Here is a 21,394-nt window from a genome sequence, read left to right as displayed (position 1 = left end):
GCTGTCCAGTGGGGGAATTGTTTGTTCCTGACAGATGTACTAGTAAAGTGATTTCGGAGGTTCATTGTTCTGTGTTAGCTGGTCATCCTGGGATTTTTGGTACCAGAGATTTGGTTGGTAGGTCCTTTTGGTGGCCTTCTTTGTCACGGGATGTGCGTTCTTTTGTGCAGTCCTGTGGGACTTGTGCGCGGGCCAAGCCTTGCTGTTCCCGCGCTAGTGGGTTGCTTTTGCCTTTGCCGGTCCCTGAGAGGCCTTGGACGCATATTTCTATGGATTTTATTTCGGATCTTCCGGTTTCCCAGAAGATGTCAGTTATCTGGGTGGTTTGTGACCGGTTTTCTAAGATGGTTCATTTGGTACCTTTGCCTAAGTTGCCTTCCTCTTCTGATTTGGTTCCGTTGTTTTTTCAGCATGTGGTTCGTTTGCATGGCATTCTGGAAAATATTGTGTCCGATAGAGGTTCCCAGTTTGTTTCTAGGTTTTGGCGGGCCTTTTGTGCTAGGCTGGGCATTGATTTGTCTTTTTCTTCCGCATTTCATCCTCAGACAAATGGCCAAACCGAGCGAACTAATCAGACTTTGGAAACTTATTTGAGATGCTTTGTGTCTGCTGATCAGGATGATTGGGTGGCTTTCTTGCCATTGGCCGAGTTTGCCCTTATTAATCGGGCTAGTTCTGCTACCTTGGTTTCACCCTTCTTTTGTAACTCTGGTTTTCATCCTCGTTTTTCTTCGGGGCAGGTTGAGCCTTCTGATTGTCCTGGGGTGGACTCTGTGGTTGACAGGTTGCAGCAAATTTGGGTTCATGTTGTTGACAATTTGGTGTTGTCTCAGGAGGGGGCTCAGCGTTTTGCTAACCGTCGTCGGAGTGTTGGTTCCCGGCTTCGGGTTGGGGATTTGGTCTGGTTGTCTTCCCGTCATGTCCCTATGAAGGTTTCTTCCCCTAAGTTTAAGCCTCGGTTTATTGGCCCTTATAGGATTTCTGAGATTATCAATCCAGTGTCTTTTCGTTTGGCCCTTCCGGCCTCTTTTTCCATCCATAATGTTTTTCATAGATCTTTGTTGCGGAAATATGGGGTGCCCGTTGTTCCCTCTGTTGATCCTCCTGCCCCGGTGTTGATTGATGGGGAGTTGGAGTATGTGGTTGAGAAGATTTTGGATTCTCGTTTTTCGAGGCGGAAGCTTCAGTATCTTGTCAAATGGAAGGGTTATGGCCAGGAGGATAATTCTTGGGTTGTTGCCTCCGATGTTCATGCTGATGATTTGGTTCGTGCCTTTCATTTGGCTCGTCCGGATCGGCCTGGGGGCTCTGGTGAGGGTTCGGTGACCCCTCCTCAAGGGGGGGGTACTGTTGTGAATTCTGCTCTTGGGCTCCCTCCGGTGGTTGTAAGTGGTAGCGCTGCTGTCTCTGATTCACAGCATTTATCAGGTGTGTTCACTTTCTGCAATTGTGACTGGGCTATTTAGTCTTGCTTCACCCTTTAGTCAGTGCCAGTTGTCCATTGTTCCTGGAGGATTCACATCTCTGCCTGGTCTCTCCTGCTTTGCAGTTCTTTTCATCAAAGATAAGTTCTGGCCTTGATTTTTTGCTGTCCACATGCTGTGGCCTTATTGTTCAGTTCTTTTCCATGTTTTTTGTCTTGTCCACCTTGGTCTGTATAAGGATTTGTTTAGCCAAGCTGGTATCTATGGAGATGCAGATGTACCCTCCATATCTTTAGTTACAGTAGCTGTGGAGTTTTTGTATTTTCTGTGGTGGATATTTTCTAGTGTTTTAATACTGACCGCATAGTACTCTGTCCTATCCTTTCTATTTAGCTAGAAGTGGCCTCCTTTGCTAAATTCTGATTTCAGTCTGTGTATGTTTTTCCCTCTCCTCTCACAGTCAATATTTGTGGGGGGCTGCCTATCCTTTGGGAATTTTCTCTGAGGCAAGATAGTTTTCCCTTTTCTATCTCTAGGGGTAATTAGTCCTCCGGCTGTGTCGAGAAGTCCAGGGAGTGCTAGGTACATTCCACGGCTACTTCTAGTTGCTGTGTTAAGTTCAGGGTCTGCGGTCAGTACAGGTACCACCTTCTCCAGAGTACGTCTCATGCTGCTCTTAGGCCACCAGATCATAACAGGTGATCAAATAAGAACATAAGCAATGAGCTTGCAGTTACCACCCCTGAGGAAGCCACCACCAATGGTGATACAATATGCTCATGTGCTTATTTGTGAAATAGCTTATTATGGTTGTTTTCTTGGTCAACTATAATTCCTCTTATTAAATTATTAAATGATTTTCATTTTGCATCTGTGGTATGTCTACTATAATAAAGTATTTTTCAGAGATTACACCAGAGAATCATGATTGTAGGATTCCAGTCCTGACATGAATCATCATTGAGACATAAAGGGAGCTGCTTCTACTGCTAACAGAAGAGCATAAAAGTGGCCAATATGGCAAATAAACCAAGTAGTAGCCATTTCCAAAAAAAGTAGTAGACAAACATAAGAACAATTACTTGATTTTAGGGGGGAAAAAGCAATAATGCATCTTTCATTAAGTTTGTCATGTTGAAATGTTTCCTTGGGTAAAATTTCACTCCCAATGTTAAAATGGACACTGTTGCTTGTGTCTTTCATGTAATACTTAGAGGGGTTGTCCACTACTAGGACAACTCCTTCTTAAACTAAATGTTCGGCTCCGATAAAATAATAAAGCCTATACTTATCTCCCTTGCCGGCGCCGTTCCCAGGGGCTGTGATGCAGTGTTGTGACATGTTTCCGCCATTGGACAAACTGAAGAGGAAGTCAGGGATCAGCTGTAGCCAGGACTTCTTCTTCATGTACAGTTTGCCTGAAGGCGGAGACAGTGACGGCAGAGCTGATTGGGCACCGGGCATCACGTGTCATTCACCGCATCACAGCCTCGGGACCGCGAGTGCCGACACCGATGCAATGGGGCCAGCACAGGACGTGAATTGTTATGACCCCAATGGCGAGGGTCTCAGAGGAACGTGGAAGTCTGCAGAATACAAAAATCCAGCTCATAGGGCAGTGGTAACTGGGTTGACCATATATCTACTCCTAACGCCAACACTAGAAGTAGCCGGGGATCATTCCTACGTTGATTCTAGATGACACGCGCCAGCCGGAGAATCTAGCTACCCCTAGTAGAGGAAAACAAAGACCTTTCTTGCCTCCAGAGAAGGGGACCCCAAAGCTGGATAGAAGCCCCCCACAAATAATGACGGTGAGGTAAGAGGAAATGACAAACACAGAAATGAACCAGGTTTAGCACAGAGAGGCCCGCTTACTGATAGCAGAATAAAGAAAGGTAACTTATATGGTCAACAAAAACCCTATTAAAATCCACACTGGAAATTCAAGAACCCCCGAACCGTCTAACGGTCCGGGGGGAGAACACCAGCCCCCTAGAGCTTCCAGCAAAGGTCAGGATATAGATTTGGAACAAGCTGGACAAAAATACAAAACCAAAACAAATAGCAAAAAGCAAAAGGCAGACTTAGCTGATATAACTGGAACCAGGATCAGTAGACAAGAGCACAGCAGACTAGCTCTGATAACTACGTTGCCAGGCATTGAACTGAAGGTCCAGGGAGCTTATATAGCAACACCCCTAACTAACGACCCAGGTGCGGATAAAAGGAATGACAGAAAAACCAGAGTCAAAAAACTAGTAACCACTAGAGGGAGCAAAAAGCAAATTCACAACAGTACCCCCCCCTTAGTGAGGGGTCACCGAACCCTCACCACGACCACCAGGGCGATCAGGATGAGCGGCATGAAAGGCACGAACTAAATCGGCCGCATGAACATCAGAGGCGACCACCCAGGAATTATCCTCCTGACCATAGCCCTTCCACTTGACCAGGTACTGAAGCCTCCGCCTGGAGAGGCGAGAATCCAAGATCTTCTCCACCACGTACTCCAACTCGCCCTCAACCAACACCGGAGCAGGAGGCTCAGCAGAAGGAACTACAGGCACAATGTACCGCCGCAACAAGGACCTATGAAATACATTGTGAATAGCAAACGACACAGGAAGATCCAGACGAAAAGATACAGGATTAAGGATTTCCAATATCTTGTAAGGCCCAATAAAACGAGGTTTAAATTTGGGAGAGGAGACCTTCATAGGAACAAAGCGGGAAGAAAGCCATACCAAATCCCCAACGCGTAGTCGGGGACCCACACCGCGGCGGCGGTTGGCAAAGCGCTGAGCCTTCTCCTGTGACAACTTCAAGTTGTCCACCACATGATTCCAGATCTGCTGCAACCTATCCACCACAGAATCCACCCCAGGACAGTCAGAAGGCTCCACATGACCCGAAGAAAAGCGAGGATGGAAACCAGAGTTGCAGAAAAAAGGCGAAACCAAGGTGGCGGAACTAGCCCGATTATTAAGGGCAAACTCAGCCAACGGCAAGAATGTCACCCAATCGTCCTGATCAGCAGAGACAAAACACCTCAAATAAGCCTCTAAAGTCTGATTGGTTCGCTCCGTCTGTCCATTAGTCTGAGGATGGAAAGCAGACGAAAACGACAAATCAATGCCCATCCTACTACAAAAGGATCGCCAGAACCTGGAAACGAACTGGGATCCTCTGTCTGACACAATATTCTCAGGGATGCCGTGCAAACGAACCACGTTCTGGAAAAACACAGGAACCAGATCGGAAGAGGAAGGCAGCTTAGGCAAAGGAACCAAATGGACCATCTTGGAGAAGCGATCACATATCACCCAGATAACGGACATGCCCTGAGATAGCGGAAGATCAGAAATGAAATCCATGGAGATATGTGTCCAAGGTCTCTTCGGGACAGGCAAGGGCAAGAGCAAACCGCTGGCACGAGAACAGCAAGGCTTAGCTCGAGCACAAGTCCCACAGGACTGCACAAATGACCGCACATCCCTTGACAAGGAAGGCCACCAAAAGGACCTGGCCACCAGATCTCTGGTGCCAAAAATTCCCGGGTGACCTGCCAACACCGAGGAATGAACCTCGGAAATGACTCTGCTGGTCCACTTATCCGGGACAAACAGTCTGTCAGGTGGACAAGACTCAGGCCTATCAGCCTGAAATCTCTGCAACACACGTCGCAGATCCGGAGAAATAGCTGACAAGATAACTCCATCTTTAAGAATACCAACAGGATCAGCGACTCCAGGAGCATCAGGCACAAAGCTCCTAGAAAGAGCATCGGCCTTCACATTCTTTGAACCTGGTAAATACGAGACAACAAAATCAAAGCGGGAGAAAAACAATGACCAGCGGGCCTGTCTCGGATTAAGGCGTTTAGCAGACTCGAGATACATCAGATTTTTGTGATCAGTCAAGACCACCACACGATGCTTAGCACCCTCGAGCCAATGACGCCACTCCTCAAATGCCCATTTCATGGCCAACAACTCCCGATTGCCCACATCATAATTTCGCTCGGCAGGCGAAAACTTCCTAGAGAAAAAGGCACAAGGTTTCATAACAGAGCAACCAGGGCCTCTCTGCGACAAAACGGCCCCTGCCCCAATCTCCGAAGCATCCACCTCAACCTGAAAGGGAAGTGAGACGTCAGGCTGGCACAAAACAGGCGCCGAAGTAAACCGGCGTTTCAACTCCTGGAAAGCCTCCACGGCAGCAGGAGCCCAGTTAGCTACATCGGAGCCCTTCTTGGTCATATCCGTCAAAGGTTTCACAATGCTAGAAAAATTAGCGATAAAACGACGGTAGAAGTTAGCGAAGCCCAAGAACTTCTGAAGACTCTTAACTGACGAGGGCTGAGTCCAATCAAGAATAGCTCGGACCTTGACTGGGTCCATCTCCACAGCAGAAGGGGAAAAAATGAACCCCAAAAAGGGAACCTTCTGCACACCAAAGAGACACTTTGAGCCCTTGACAAACAAAGAATTTTCACGCAAAATTTTAAAGACCAACCTGACCTGCTCCACATGCGAATCCCAATTGTCAGAAAAAACCAAAATATCATCCAGATAAACAATCAAAAATTTATCCAGATACTTCCGGAAAATGTCATGCATAAAGGACTGAAAAACTGAAGGCGCATTGGAGAGCCCAAAAGGCATCACCAAGTACTCAAAATGACCTTCGGGCGTATTGAATGCGGTTTTCCATTCATCACCTTGCTTAATGCGCACAAGGTTGTACGCACCACGAAGGTCTATCTTGGTGAACCACTTGGCACCCTTAATCCGGGCAAACAAGTCAGACAACAGCGGTAAAGGATACTGAAATTTGACAGTGATCTTATTTAAAAGTCGATAATCAATACAAGGTCTCAAAGATCCGTCCTTTTTTGCCACAAAAAAGAATCCCGCACCAAGAGGGGAAGAAGACGGACGAATATGTCCTTTCTCCAGAGACTCCTTGATATATGAACGCATAGCGGTATGTTCAGGTACCGACAGATTAAACAGTCTTCCCTTAGGAAATTTACTGCCTGGGATCAAATCTATAGCACAGTCACAGTCCCTATGAGGAGGCAGTGCACTGGACTCAGACTCACTGAAGACATCCTGATAATCAGACAAATACTCCGGAACTTCCGAAGGCGTAGAAGAAGCAATAGACACAGGCAGGGAATCCTCATGAATACCACGACAGCCCCAACTTGAGACTGACATAGCCTTCCAGTCCAGGACTGGATTATGGGTCTGTAACCATGGCAGCCCTAAAACAACCAAATCATGCATTTTATGTAAAACCAGGAAACGTATCACCTCGCGGTGTTCAGGAGTCATGCACATGGTAACCTGTGTCCAATACTGCGGTTTATTTGCTGCCAATGGTGTAGCATCAATACCCCTAAGAGGAATAGGATTTTCTAATGGTTCAAGAGTAAAACCACAGCGCTTAGCAAATGAGAGATCCATGAGACTCAGGGCAGCACCTGAATCTACAAACGCCATGACAGGATAAGATGACAGTGAGCAAATCAAAGTTACAGACAGAATAAATTTAGGTTGCAAATTACCAACGGTGACAGGACTAACAACCTTAGCTATACGTTTAGAGCATGCTGAGATAACATGTGTAGAATCACCACAGTAGTAGCACAAGCCATTCCGGCGTCTATGAATTTTCCGCTCATTTCTAGTCAGGATTCTATCACATTGCATTAAATCAGGTGTCTGTTCAGACAACACCATGAGGGAATTTGCGGTTTTTCTATCACATTGCACCGAATTAGGTGTCTGTTCAGACAACACCATGAGGGAATTTGCGGTTTTGCGCTCCCGCAACCGCCGGTCAATTTGAATAGCCAGTGCCATAGTATCATTCAGACCTGTGGGAATGGGAAAACCCACCATAACATTCTTAATGGCTTCAGAAAGGCCATTTCTAAAATTAGCGGCCAGTGCACACTCGTTTCAATGTGTCAGCACGGACCATTTCCGAAATTTTTTCGTTCCTCATAAAGTAAACCGAGCGCCAGAAAAAACGCATCAAGATCCGCCAATGCCGGATCTCCTGGCGCCAGCGAAAAAGCCCAATCCTGAGGGTCGCCCCGTAAGAACGAAATAACAATTTTTACTTGCTGAGCAGAATCTCCAGATGAACAGGGTCTCAGGGACAAAAACAATTTACAATTATTCACGAAATTCCTAAACTTAAACCTGTCTCCGGAAAACAGTTCAGGAATCGGTATTTTAGGTTCTGACCTAGGATTTCTGATAACATAGTCTTGTATGCCCTGCACACGAGTAGCCAGCTGGTCCACACTTGTAATCAAGGTCTGGACATTCATGTCTGCAGCAAGCATAGCCACTCTGAGGTAAAGGGGAAGAAGAAAAAAAAAACTCAGAATCTTCTTTCTTATAATCCCTCTTCTGCAATGCATTAAACATTTAATACGGGCCTGGCAAACTGTTATGACCCCAATGGCGAGGGTCTCAGAGGAACGTGGAAGTCTGCAGAATACAAAAATCCAGCTCATAGGGCAGTGGTAACTGGGTTGACCATATATCTACTCCTAACGCCAACACTAGAAGTAGCCGGGGATCATTCCTACGTTGATTCTAGATGACACGCGCCAGCCGGAGAATCTAGCTACCCCTAGTAGAGGAAAACAAAGACCTTTCTTGCCTCCAGAGAAGGGGACCCCAAAGCTGGATAGAAGCCCCCCACAAATAATGACGGTGAGGTAAGAGGAAATGACAAACACAGAAATGAACCAGGTTTAGCACAGAGAGGCCCGCTTACTGATAGCAGAATAAAGAAAGGTAACTTATATGGTCAACAAAAACCCTATTAAAATCCACACTGGAAATTCAAGAACCCCCGAACCGTCTAACGGTCCGGGGGGAGAACACCAGCCCCCTAGAGCTTCCAGCAAAGGTCAGGATATAGATTTGGAACAAGCTGGACAAAAATACAAAACCAAAACAAATAGCAAAAAGCAAAAGGCAGACTTAGCTGATATAACTGGAACCAGGATCAGTAGACAAGAGCACAGCAGACTAGCTCTGATAACTACGTTGCCAGGCATTGAACTGAAGGTCCAGGGAGCTTATATAGCAACACCCCTAACTAACGACCCAGGTGCGGATAAAAGGAATGACAGAAAAACCAGAGTCAAAAAACTAGTAACCACTAGAGGGAGCAAAAAGCAAATTCACAACAGTGAATATAGGCTTTATTATTTTATTGCGTCCAAACATTTAGTTTAAAAAGGGGTTGTCCAAGTAGTATATAGTAATATCCCCATCCTACTGAACGGTAACTGAAGCCACGTCAGCCCACCCCTATGACTGAAAACCAGGGCCTGCCGGAAGGAATAAAGTTAATTTCCTCCTGGCAACGGGGCTCTTAGTGTGCACACCAGGCAGATTCAGAACGCTAGTAACCTACAGATTAACCCATACCTACAGGTTAATAGTGTTTTTAAATGAGAGGTTCCCTTTAATACCTTCAAGAAAGTAGAATGGCTTGTTGGTGCCTCTTTATCCATTCCCCAACATTCAGCTATTTTTTTATGAAACCCAATGGGAAAAATGCTTTTTAGCCCCAAATAAATTTAGTCAAATGTAAGTTAAAAAATATATCCGCAAAGGTGGTCACCCCCTTTAACGCTATGTAAATATGGTAACTTCAGTTACATGCTGCTATAATACATTAACCTTATGTCTTCTTTCTGTTTTGTCCTACAGCAAAAGAAGGATCAACTGATGATGTAAGTAATATTTTTCTTCCGCAGCTCACCCCAATTTTGGATCAGAATAGTACGGGGAGATTACGTTAAAAGAAGCAATACTCTTCATTTAAAAACCAGTTGGTTAATTTGAGTGAAATTATTTATTTATGTAATAAGAAAGAAGTAAAAGAAATATATGTAAGAAACAAAATCAAGCAACATAACTTCCTAACCCTCCCCCAAATGTTGCAGTAAAACGATTTGCGCTCCAATAATTGCAGAGGTCATGTATCTCTATACATACTAGGTCAGGGATCTCAAACACACTGCCCGAGGGCCACATGCGGCCCCTGAGGCTCCGCTGTGAGGCCCTGGGACAATCTCGGCCGGCGAGCTAGGGGCTGCTGACATCAGCACTTCTTTCCAACTGAATGTTCATCCTGAGACCCACATTCAATTGAGAGACCGGCTCTCTGCAACGCAATACCAATACCAGCCATTGGCCAATCAGAGCCAAGCAGCGGACATTGGCGCATCAGCGTGGCAGCACATGATGACATTAAGTGTCCCCGCTGTGGAGGAGGAAGAGCACGCTTTTCGCCAAGGGAGCAAGGTCAGGTGAGAAGGATTTTTTTATGTGCATATAAAGATCAACAAAATGGGGGACATTGGACAAGGGGACCAGGATGGGGCATTGCTATAAGATAGGACCAGGATGGGGATATTACTATAAGATGGGACCAGGATGGAGATATTACTATAAAATGGGGCCAGGATGGAGATATTACTATAAGATGGGACCAGGATGGAGATATTACTATAAGATGAAGCCAGGATAGGGATATTACTATAAGATGGGGACATTACTATAAGATGGGGCCAGGATGGAGATATTACTATAAGATGGGGCCAGGATAGGGACATTACTATAAGATGGAGATATTACTATAAGATGGGGCCAGGATAGGGACATTACTATAAGATGGAGATATTACTATAAGATGGGGCCAGGATAGGGACATTACTATAAGATGGGACCAGGATGGCAACATTACTATAAAATGGGGCCAGGATGGGGACATTACTATAAGATAAAGACAGGATAGCGACATTACTATAAGATGGGGCCAGGATGGTGACATTACTATAAGATAAAGCCAAGATGGCGACATTACTATAAGATTGGACCAAGATGGTGACATTACTAAAGCCAGGATGGTGACATTACTATAAGATGGGACCAGGATGGTGACATTGCTATAAGATGGGAGCAGGATGGGGACATTACTATAAGATGGAGCCAAGATAGCGACATAACTATAAGATGGGACCAGTATAGCAACTTTACTATAAGGTGGGACCAGAACAGGGGCATTACTATAAGATGGAACCAGGATGGGGACATTACTGAAAGATGGGACTAGGATGGCGACATTAATGTAAAATGGTACCAGCATGGGGACATTACTATAAGAAGGGCCCAGGATGGCTTCATTACTTTAAGATGAGACCAGGATGGGAGCATTACTGTAATATGGGACCAAGATGGCATCATTACTATAAGATGGGGCATTACTATAAGATGGGGCATTACTATAAGATGGGGCACGGATGGCAACATTACCATAAGATGGGGAGACCAGGATGGGGACATTACTGTTAGATGAGAACCAGGATGAGGGACAGAATTACTAAATGGGGCTAATTATAAAACTATGTCTTTCTTTCTTTCTTTCATCCTTTCTGTCATTCTTTCAGAAATAATGGAGCTGAAAAAGCAATAGACTTACATTTAGAATCTATAAGCGGAGCTGTAAAGGTAATATATACAATTTAAAATTTGATCCCAGTGGTCATGTTATACTAAATATATCTATATCATATCCTTGAGCAGCTTAATGGGTTTATCTAATGCTATTTTTTTTACTAAGGGCCTAAAAACAAACATTGTTACTTACCTGCCTGTTCTGCCCGCATTGATCTCTGTCAGCACAAAGTCGTCACGGACCATTCCTGTTGGTGATTCAGTGGCTTCTTCACATATCATGGCGACAGAGCAGCGGCTTCTTTTCTGCTCTGCTCTGTTGACAGGAGGTGACTGCCGACATCATGCTAATTCACAGCAGGCTCCCTACTCACTCACTGCGGAAAGCCTGCTGTCAATCAGCATGACGTTAGCAGTCACGCACCATGCTAATAAGCATTTCAGCCATCACATCACATGGTCTAGCACAGCCACTATAGAAGGGGATTAGCCAAGCAGGATTTTACAATGTAGGGATATGTGGTCAAAGCCCACAGTTCATTCCAAATAGGGATAAAAAGAAAAGACCTACCCTGATTGTGGTGTACTACCACACTGAAAATGGAAGTATGCGCATACTAATCCAAGGATTCAAGTATTATACTGTGAAGTCCTGTAGTGGCATAGTCACTCTGTGTGACTGTGATTTGATTAATCTGCAATAAACTGCAGTAACAGTTCCTTAATAACAACCCATTTGTTATTATTCACACTTTGCAAACAAGGAGGGCAGTTTAATGCCCCTCTATCCTAATTTTGCTTCTAAACAAAAGTCCTGAAACCAAGGCTTGCGTGTCGCAGAAAGTGTGCTTCCTGGATCACAGTACAGGAAAGATATATATCTTTGTACCGTGTTAGCCAGTAAATAGAAGAATATTTAGAAATGAGAGTCCTCAGTGGTTGATACCTATTAATGGTTAACTGAAAAGATGGTAACGAATTACAAGCTTTCCAGACTACTCAGGTCTCTTCATCGGGCATCAACCATGGCTGGCACCTGCCTGCAGAGGTTTCTTTTTATGCATGTACATATATTCATTATGTAAACTAGGGGGCAGGTCAGTGAGGGATCAGTGACCTGTCAGCAGTTTGCATTATGAATACCTAATCAGAGCACCACATGAAGACCCCCCACAGGCCGCCCCGGAGCACGAGCATATCATTAACACAAAACTGAAAATAAAGATAAAACAAGAACCACAAGACGGATTTCATCACCAGGTATCATTATAATCAGTATAACGGCACCAACCTAACACTGTAGGTTACTGTGCACAATCCTGCTGACAGGTTCCCTTTAAGAGTATTCTTCTTGTTGACTCATTATCTCATCATGTGTTAAATGAGCCTTGAATTATATATTATAATCCAGCCCTATAGTAATCTGCTCCGTAACTTCAGGGCAATCTGCTGCCCCAGTACTGACTTGTCTGGACCTGTTTACATTTAATCATATCAGATATTACTACAACTAACTGGCATGAGGAGCAATGTCAGCAGGTTTCCCCTGTCAGCCATCATAGATAAGAAATAATTGTTCTGTATATGTGGAAAGAGGCGATAACTGAGGATAAGGTGTATAATGAGGGAGAATAAAGAAAATGTTCTATACGTACAACTTCTGTTAAATAAATGATAGTTAGATGATAGATAATAATTTCATCACAGGAGAAGGTGCCCAGGATTCTGGCATTCGATTGCCCGACAAAGAAATTTGAGCTGCCTTTGTTTGACTTTGACAAAGTTACAATGTTTTCTTTTGCTCATCTCTGTAATCTCAGACATTTTGTAAACTTTTCCAAATTTCCACAAAATCCCATCCCAGGAAAATTATCATTACCTTTAACACTGCCCAATACCAACTGAGTTGTTAAAATTAACCACCTAAAAGTTGGTGCTTTTATACAGTTCCTTATTGGCTATCTGCCGGTCGTTTCGTACCATGTATTACACAGCCGGCGCCTGCCTCTAACAGCAATGATCTGAGCAACCTCCGAATGCTGCTGTTACCGTTTAACACCTGTCAATCACTCATAGCAGTATTTAATCCCTTAGTGACCAGGCCGATTTTTTCAAATTTGACAAGTGTCACTCTATGTGACAATAATTCTGAAATGTTTCAATAGATCACCCTAATTTTGAGAGTATTTTTTCGTGACACATTATACTTTTTGTTGCCGGTAAATTTAGGTTGATATGTTTTGCATTTAGTTATAAAAATATCAGACTTTTGACAAAAGTTTAAAAAAGCAATTTTAAAACTTTAAATGTAATTCAGACAGTCAGACCACACAAAAAAGTTAATAAACAACATTTATCTATCTCATGTCTGCCGTACATCAGCACCATTAGTAAAAAGTCTAAAAAATACTTTGTTAAGATGTTAGAAAGTTTACAAATGTAGCAGCAATTTTTCTTTTTTTTTTTTCAAGGAAATTTAATCCATTTATTTTTTAGGGACCTATTCATTTTTGAAGTACCTTTGAGGGACCTCTCAACATATTCAAAACTTTTGTTAGAGAGTTTTTCAGGAATGGCACTTCAAGCGGTAGAACGACAGCGGTAGTGATGATTGGTAGCCCGGTATTTCTCTTATTCGAACGCTCATTGGTCCCTGTTTGGTCTTAAAGGACCTTCCCTCCTCACCCTGACACACCCCGGGAAGAAGCTCAGGGCGAAACGCGCGTCGGGCTGAGGAGGAACATCCAAGCTACAAACCATCTCTACCTCTGTTGTTCTAGAGTCAAGGTATTGCAACCTTTTAATGTTCAATCTGCACTATACTTATGCTGTCGGCGGGGCTTACTTTGGCCTTTCTTTGTATCTGTAAAGGGAACATTTGTTAAGGGATGCTAAAGGCACTCATTCACTTTACTTGCTCTTTTTACTTTGTTCTCTGGGCACACTCTTGTTTCACACCTTATTTTACAGTGCCCTGGTCCCAGCACAGCTTTTCTCACTATCATGATTTTTGTATGATTTATTTTGATACCTGAACCTACTGCTCTCATTGTGTAATTCAGGACATCCTCTTTATTTAAGGGCTTTTTGTGCATTTTTACTCATTTTTATTACTACATTGGTTTGATTGTGCTGGAGTTCCCCCTACTGGGTATTTTGTGTATGACTGATCTGTGTCTTTTAATATTTTCTATTTTTTATGTAATATTCAATAAAATATTAAGTTCTATCTATGAATCTCTTCGTTGGGCCAACCTTTTACAATAGTTTTGCAAAGTGGCATGACAGGAATTAAAAATTGTATTTTTTATAACTAAAATGTTGCTAACATGTGAGCAGGTCACTATAACTGGCAGACTCTAAGACCATTACTTCACCTTGGATCGCCATCGCAACCTATAGGACCTCATGGTCTGTTAACTATTTAGATGTCATTGCCACAATTGACAACAGCATCTAAGGGATTGAACGGACATGGCCGGTGCCTTCACCTATCATGGGCCTGATGTAGCTGTGTACAGCTGACCACTGCTACATTTTCCCGTCATGGGATGCTATTCTCTTATATCTCAGATCAGTAAAAAGACATATTGGTGGTCACCAAGTGGTTAGGCCATGTGATTCTGCCTGGGCGTCCATTCTGGGCACCCATCATTTTCTCCATGACATGATCGCAAGGTGCCAATGGATTGCATGGCAGCCAGTAGGCCGCTGGAGCCCTCTACTGCTGCCATAGTAGTACTTCTATGAAACCTAGCCAGAATGTAGGCTTCATAGGAGACAGTGACTAGGATTCTATTCTGCAATACCCTAGTATTGAAGAATACAAGATGAGCAATCAAATATTCTCAGGTTCATGGCACATGAAAAGGGAAAAGGGAAAGTGAAAGGGTAAAGCAAAAAGTAAAAAAGAGTTAAAATAAACTCACTGGAGACCTGTAAAAAATGCTATTAATCGGCAGATGTGGGGTTAGTTTGCAGGTTAATAGAGTTCTAAAGCCGAGCATCTGTCTCACTTAAAGCCCAGCTGCCCAGCCCAGGAGGAAATTATCTTTATTTTTCAAGGCAGCCTCAGGCTTTCAGTCATAGAGGCACAGCCCTAGCGGCTTCAGTCACAGCTGAGTACATAGGGAACAGCGGCTGTAACCACATCCTGGCAACTGACTGACAGCCAGCTCTGTACTGATGCACTGCTGAGCCGGCTGTCAGTCAGTGTCGGGGCATGGTTACAGCCGCCTCTCACTATGACTGAAAGCCAGAGTCTTCTGACCGGAATAATGTTCATTTTCTCATGGTAGCTGGGATGAAAGTGCGTTGTTGGGGTCTATTAACCTGCAGATTAACAATATATTTGCAATTTAATAGCACTTTTCACACGACAAGTTCCCGTTAACAATGTCATACAAAGGCTGGGAGACTCAGTGCCGATGTCACTGGTACAGCGATGGTGCGAAATTCATCTGTGTTTTTTTTTTCATTATCTTAAATGGGGAAGTTCCACATTTAACAAGGGGTTGTCCTAGTAGTGAACAACACCTTTAAATAATAAGCAACAAATTATGGATAACAAACCATATTAACAGCAGATTAAGCGTTTAATCACCAGGTACAACTAATGTACAATACATTATGAAATCAGAATTACAAATAATTGAAAAGAATTTGCCACAGGCCATCTGCAATGATCTCCCGACACAGGAAAGGGATATAACACAACAAAACAAAAGCTTTCAATCACATTTTAACTAGTCGCTCAGCTCGGAAACACTGGGCACAACATAGCAGTGACTAGTCTGCTAGTGAGAGTTTTTTTTATTTTTATATTGTATGCTTGGTCTTTTTTTATTATTATGGTTATTTTATTATAAACATGCCTTTGTTTCAATATATATTAGTTCTGGAAAAGTCGACTTATATTATAGGGTTTTTTCTACATAGGATGAAGACTCAGAAAGTTACGAATTTATTGATAGCGACAGAGAATTACCTTTAAATGCTATGCACATTTCTAAATCTAAAAGCTCATCAGAATATGCTGGTAAGTATCTCAGTCAGCAGTCTGTAATATACTTTGTACTATGATATTTTTTAACAGTCATACATTTGTACCTTTATACATTTCTGCTTCCCTTTCTCTTACCCCAATTTTAAACCAAAATCCTTCCGAAGTAAGGCACACCAAATTGATGAAAGAGGACCTTTTACTAGATTTTTTTACATTTAGTGCTCGCTCACAGGAGCGTATACATCGGACAAGTGCTATCCGATGTTTTGTCGGATAACTCTCGGACCAATGTTTTTTAATGGAGCAATGCTGATGTCTGATTTTTTTTCTCAGACCGAATCTGAATTTCACTCAGAAAATGGATGCCACTCACTCATTAAAGTCTATGGGTGCATGCAAATATCAGACTGCATTTGGATGTCACCCATGTGCAGTCCGATTTCTGTTGACGCAGACAATGGAGAAGATGGAGAAATTATGCTTTCCATCTTCTCACTTGTACTACAATTCTTTCATCCGAGAGATTCGGATCACACTAAAATGACATTCGGACCAAACTCTGACCAGAGTTTGATCGGAGTGTCATTATCATATTCAATCCAATCTATGCTCATGTGACCCTGGGCTTAAACTAAGCACCTTCTCCAATTGCCTCAGCTCCACGAATTTTTCTTCTGTGCCCCTCCATTTCCAAGTTATACCCCTCCATTCCCAAGTTATGTCACCTCCTCCTGAAATAATTATGCAAATTTTACCTACAGCCAACTAGGCGTATAGCCCTCAACGTCTATGTGGGCGTTGGCCTTTTCTCATCCAATCAAAACAAGGCTAAGCCCACAAAGGTTCATTGGTATTCTCCCAGTTGGTTGAAGGGAAGCTTTGCACGTTTATTACTGGGAGACATCATTTTGAAACGGAGAGGCACAGAGGAAAAGTAAAACCGCTCCAGGATCAGTGAAGCAGCAGCAATTAGAGGAGATACTCAATGTAAAATAAAAAATCCAGTGAAAGGTCCTTTTTAAAAAGGCGTGCCTCTTTGGGCTGACTTTGAGCCGGACCCATCTCTGCACCAGAAAATAAAATGTTTAAAATCTATTAACTAAATGTCAGTTTTCTGGGGTTTATTATAGTAAGCTTGTTGTGTGATCATACCCATTTTCTATGCCCCATCCACTATTGGAAGGGCAGAATATTGCTTAGGCTAAATTTTGCACCTTACTGAAAAATGATGTAGTAGGAATGAAAAATTCTCCTAATGTAATAAAACCTAAATAAGGGACAAATAAAATAAGACAAATCAACAAAAATGTCAATACTACATGTTCTGGAAATAATTGATTGGTGCTTAAACACATTTATATATATATATATATATATATATATATATATATATATATATATATTTTATTATTTTTTTTTTTTTTTTTTGCAATGTCGTATTTGTAGTCTTGAATTCAACCAAATGAAAAAAATTGGCTACTAATAAGCAAACATCACCTGACATATCACAGGTATAGATTACCATTTTTTATGCTAGTTATACTTTTTGATGTAACCAATGCCATCATTTCTTTTTGCCCATTTCTTTATTTTAACTGATGCATTTGGACATGAATTTGTGGCATTACTAATACATAGGTATTACAGGTTTTCCTCCTCCTTCCCCACAGACGCACAGCTTTCCTGATCTCCCAATGGCAGCTAATGGTGAATTATGTGACAAGACCTGTCCATCAGCCTCCTCCAATTGGAAAATAGTGCTCAAGCGAAAGCTATTTTTCGATTGGAGGACGGGTGTGGTCACATGCTGCTCTATCAGTAGTCATGCTGAGAACAGCAGAGCTGTGCAGTCTAAAAGGAAGGGGGCAAAAACAAGAACAGGAGGAGAACATGGAGTAATTATATAGCAGAAAAGCTCTAAAACCATGTCCTCAATTCACAAAATCATGTCCCCAACACATGGGATATAATAATGATAAAGTGGATAGCCCCTTTAAAATACTATACATAGAACTGTAATCCAAAATATTAATGAAAGTTACGTAATGAGAAAAAGCGAAATAATTATGATTACAAAGATGGCAGTCCTTCAATTTGCAGGGATAGGGTAACCATATACTTTAGATCGATTTTAGTCCTACTGGCTGACAACTATTCCTTCTGACTAGAGATGAGCGAACCTTTTAAGGTTCGGTTCGGCTAGGATCGTTGAACTTCCCCATATTTACCAAACAGTACACCCAACATGTCCAAAACCCATTGAATTCAATGGGATGCAAATCCAAACACATAGACAAAACCTTCAGGGGGCCAAAAGCTGCCAAAACAGCTCAAATTAGAAGCAGAAACCAGGAAAAGTGGCATCAATTGACCGAGAGTTCAAATAGTATAATTGTGCAGCATGGATGCATGGGACAGGGCTTGGGACAGGGCTTGGACCAGCATTTCTATCTTAAACATTGATCAGTAACAGGTGATAGGTGTAGGCCTGATGCTCTGAGAGCCCTTCCAAATTCAGGAAACACACATGAAGGAGACCCAACTTGGAGTTCAAACACTTCCATAAATTAGGGGCAGACACCAGGAAAAGTGGCATCAATTGACTTACAGTAGAAATTTTGTAATAGCGCAGCAGTCAGGCCTGGGCAATGCATGAGAGTGTCTGGGCCAGCATTTACAGCCTTGAAATTAAGTTGAAATTAAGAGGTGGGTGAGAGACCTGTGTAGGCCTGCTGTGCAAGGAGCCCTGCCAAATTCAGGCAACACACATGAGGGAGACCCAACTTGGAGCCAAAACACTTCCAAACATTAGGAGCAGACATCAGGAAAAGTGGCATCAATTGACCCACAGCAGAAATTGTATAACGGTGCAGCATAGATGGATAGGTCAGGGCCCAGTACAGCATTTCTAGCTTACAAATTGATCAGTAAGAGGTGGATGAGTGACAGGTGTAGGCCTGGTGCTCTGAGACCCCTTCCACTACAGGAAAACGCACCAGATGGAGACCCAACTTGGAGTCTCCATATTTCAATAAATTATTGACTCACACCATTAAAGTGGCAGAGTAGAAATATTATAATGGTGATCTGAGACCTCTCCCACTACAGGCACCCCGCAACAAGGAGACACGAATAGGAGTCTCCATTTACCAAAAATTTGACTTGTCGTGACTCAGGAGGAGGTGCTTAAAAAAAACAAAAAAGGCAAATTGTAAAAGTAACAGCAGTGGATACACCTTCTGATTGTTGCACCACCAAGGCACTTGTTAGTAACAGCAGTAGCAACGACAGCCACAGAAGCCATGGCAAAGGTGTCACAGACTGTAATAACGTGAGGTCAAGGCAGCACACTAAAAACTACATCATCGCCTAGTCTGACTAGTCTGCAACTGGGGTGTAAAAGTCATTGGAGATCCATGGCTTGTTCATCTTGATGAAAGTTAGGCGGTCTACACCAGGGGTGGGGAACCTTTTTTCTACCAATGGCTATTTTGGAATTTTATAGCGTTCGGGGGCCATGTAAAATATGATTGATTTCTCTTTACTGTATGATCAGGTTATGTAGTTCTGTCTGTGCATAAACATGAAATCCCTGTTATACTTTATTTCTATTACTTATGCACAGGTTTATTTTTGCATGTTTTGACTTTTTCCTCGTTGGTGGATTTTGCTACAAATTAAACAAAATACGGTAGCGCATAATGTTTGAAAAATAAGCACAGATGCAAAGATGCTTAATTTTTAGGATTGTTTTGCACCTTCTTCATAGTAAATATTTTGGATGAACCCCTTCCTGTCTGGGAGTTTTAAAATGTCACATTAGTCTTCAACTGCACAAAATAAAATGAATACATTCACTGACAGACATTTTGTGCCCACTACGGTACTAGAATACAATGGGGCAAACAATTAGCCACATGATGCAGCACTTGTCATCCACTGGAGCACATGCTCTTTCTAGTCGTCATCTACAAGGCGTACCGCTGTGCGGCTGCCAAAGTAAGGCAGTCAAGTAACAGTAACGTCCAGTAACAGAAGTTGTCAGTTGTCTTTGGATAAGATGAGCTGTGTTGAGTAGAGCTTTAAGTAACATTACCATCTATCCCACATACACCTTGAACACCAAGCTTATTCCCCCTTCCACCACGACCTTGCTTTTTCACACTCATGTTGTATGTATCCTTCCTCTTTTAACCAGCTGTTTCACAAGCTTAGGCCCAGACCTGTCAGTCACCTATCACTAAATTAACAATCAGTATTTATTTGATGAGATAGTGTGGCTGGAGCACAGAATTAGCACAAACGATTTAGATGCTGAAATGTGGACTGGTGGCTGGATCACACAATTAGCACAAAAGATTTAGATGCTGAAATGTGGACTGGTGACTGGACCACACAATTAGCACAAAAGATTGATATGCTGATTTGTTGACTGGTGGCTTTACCAAACAATTAGCGCAAATGATTTATATGCTGAAATGTATAATGGGATAGCTTCCTTATTACAGGGGGTCCTACAGCTGGAAACTCTAGTGGCCCTGAGAATGGGGCTCTCTAGATAGATAAATTCCTGCATTTTTACAATTTTATTTTATACATTTATGTTATACATTTATTAAATGGAGGATATTTTCTTGTTCCAGATAAAAGATTTTTCTGTTCAGAAACGAATAACCCGGTTTTTAACAGCCTGCAGTTAAATCCTGTTGGCCATCATGATTCTAGAAGTACAATAGCTGCAAGACCACAGGTAAACAAGAGGCCAATATTATTTTATGTATAAACCGTTAATCGATTTTCCAGAACCAAAATCCTTAGAAAAAGCTACCAATATTTTATTGGTTGAGGCCCAACTCTTAGTTATTAGTCGATCAGTAGAAGGAGAAAAGCTATAGTCCCTTCATTATTTACTAAGGCATATTTGCTTGTTCAAAGGACGCCGTGCCTTTGCTGCATTTCAGTCTTAAGAATGTGAATGGGACTGAGCTACAATATTAGGTAGAGCTGAGCTACACTTGATGTGTTTTGTGCTGTGAATGGGTAAACAAGTCATGGAAAACTCCTATTTTTGTAATTTGCTTTTGTTTTAAACATCACAAATTAATTTATTAAGGTGAGTTTACCTAAGGCTGTGTTCAAACCTTGTAGTCACGGTACATTTTTGCATCTGCGTAAAAGTCATTGTGCGGGGAGGGGAAGGAGGTGAGCTGTGAATGGTTGTATTCTGTGTTATCTACTATACATAGAAGTATGACATTTCATTGTAATTCCTGTCTGTGATGACAATGAGATTGCTGGCAAGTCCTCTTGCAGGAAAAAACGTGTGAATCTCGTACTTGCAAAATTTGGGATTTTTTTTATTACTGTATTGAATAATTGTATTTGAATAATGAAAAAAATGTAACCATAAAACCTAATTTAAACAGTAGGCAATTGTATTTGCTTTAAAGTGTTAGTCTTCATAA

General features: G+C 42.4%; 1 protein-coding gene across 1 annotated transcript in view; it reads left to right on the top strand.

The window, feature by feature from the left end:
• Window positions 1-21,394, top strand: part of CLNK (cytokine dependent hematopoietic cell linker) — a 145,199-nt gene that overhangs the window by 20,749 nt on the left and 103,056 nt on the right. The window contains exons 3-5 of the mRNA XM_077280156.1: window positions 9,176-9,198; window positions 15,863-15,962; window positions 20,573-20,679. Of these exons, the coding sequence (XP_077136271.1) occupies window positions 9,176-9,198; window positions 15,863-15,962; window positions 20,573-20,679 (230 nt within the window). The remainder of the gene's footprint in view (window positions 1-9,175; window positions 9,199-15,862; window positions 15,963-20,572; window positions 20,680-21,394) is intronic.

This window comes from Ranitomeya variabilis, chromosome 1, assembly GCF_051348905.1.
Source record: "Ranitomeya variabilis isolate aRanVar5 chromosome 1, aRanVar5.hap1, whole genome shotgun sequence".
NCBI lineage: Eukaryota > Metazoa > Chordata > Amphibia > Anura > Dendrobatidae > Ranitomeya > Ranitomeya variabilis.
Note: the sequence above shows the minus strand (reverse complement) of the source record. Positions and strands in the feature narration are given on the sequence as shown.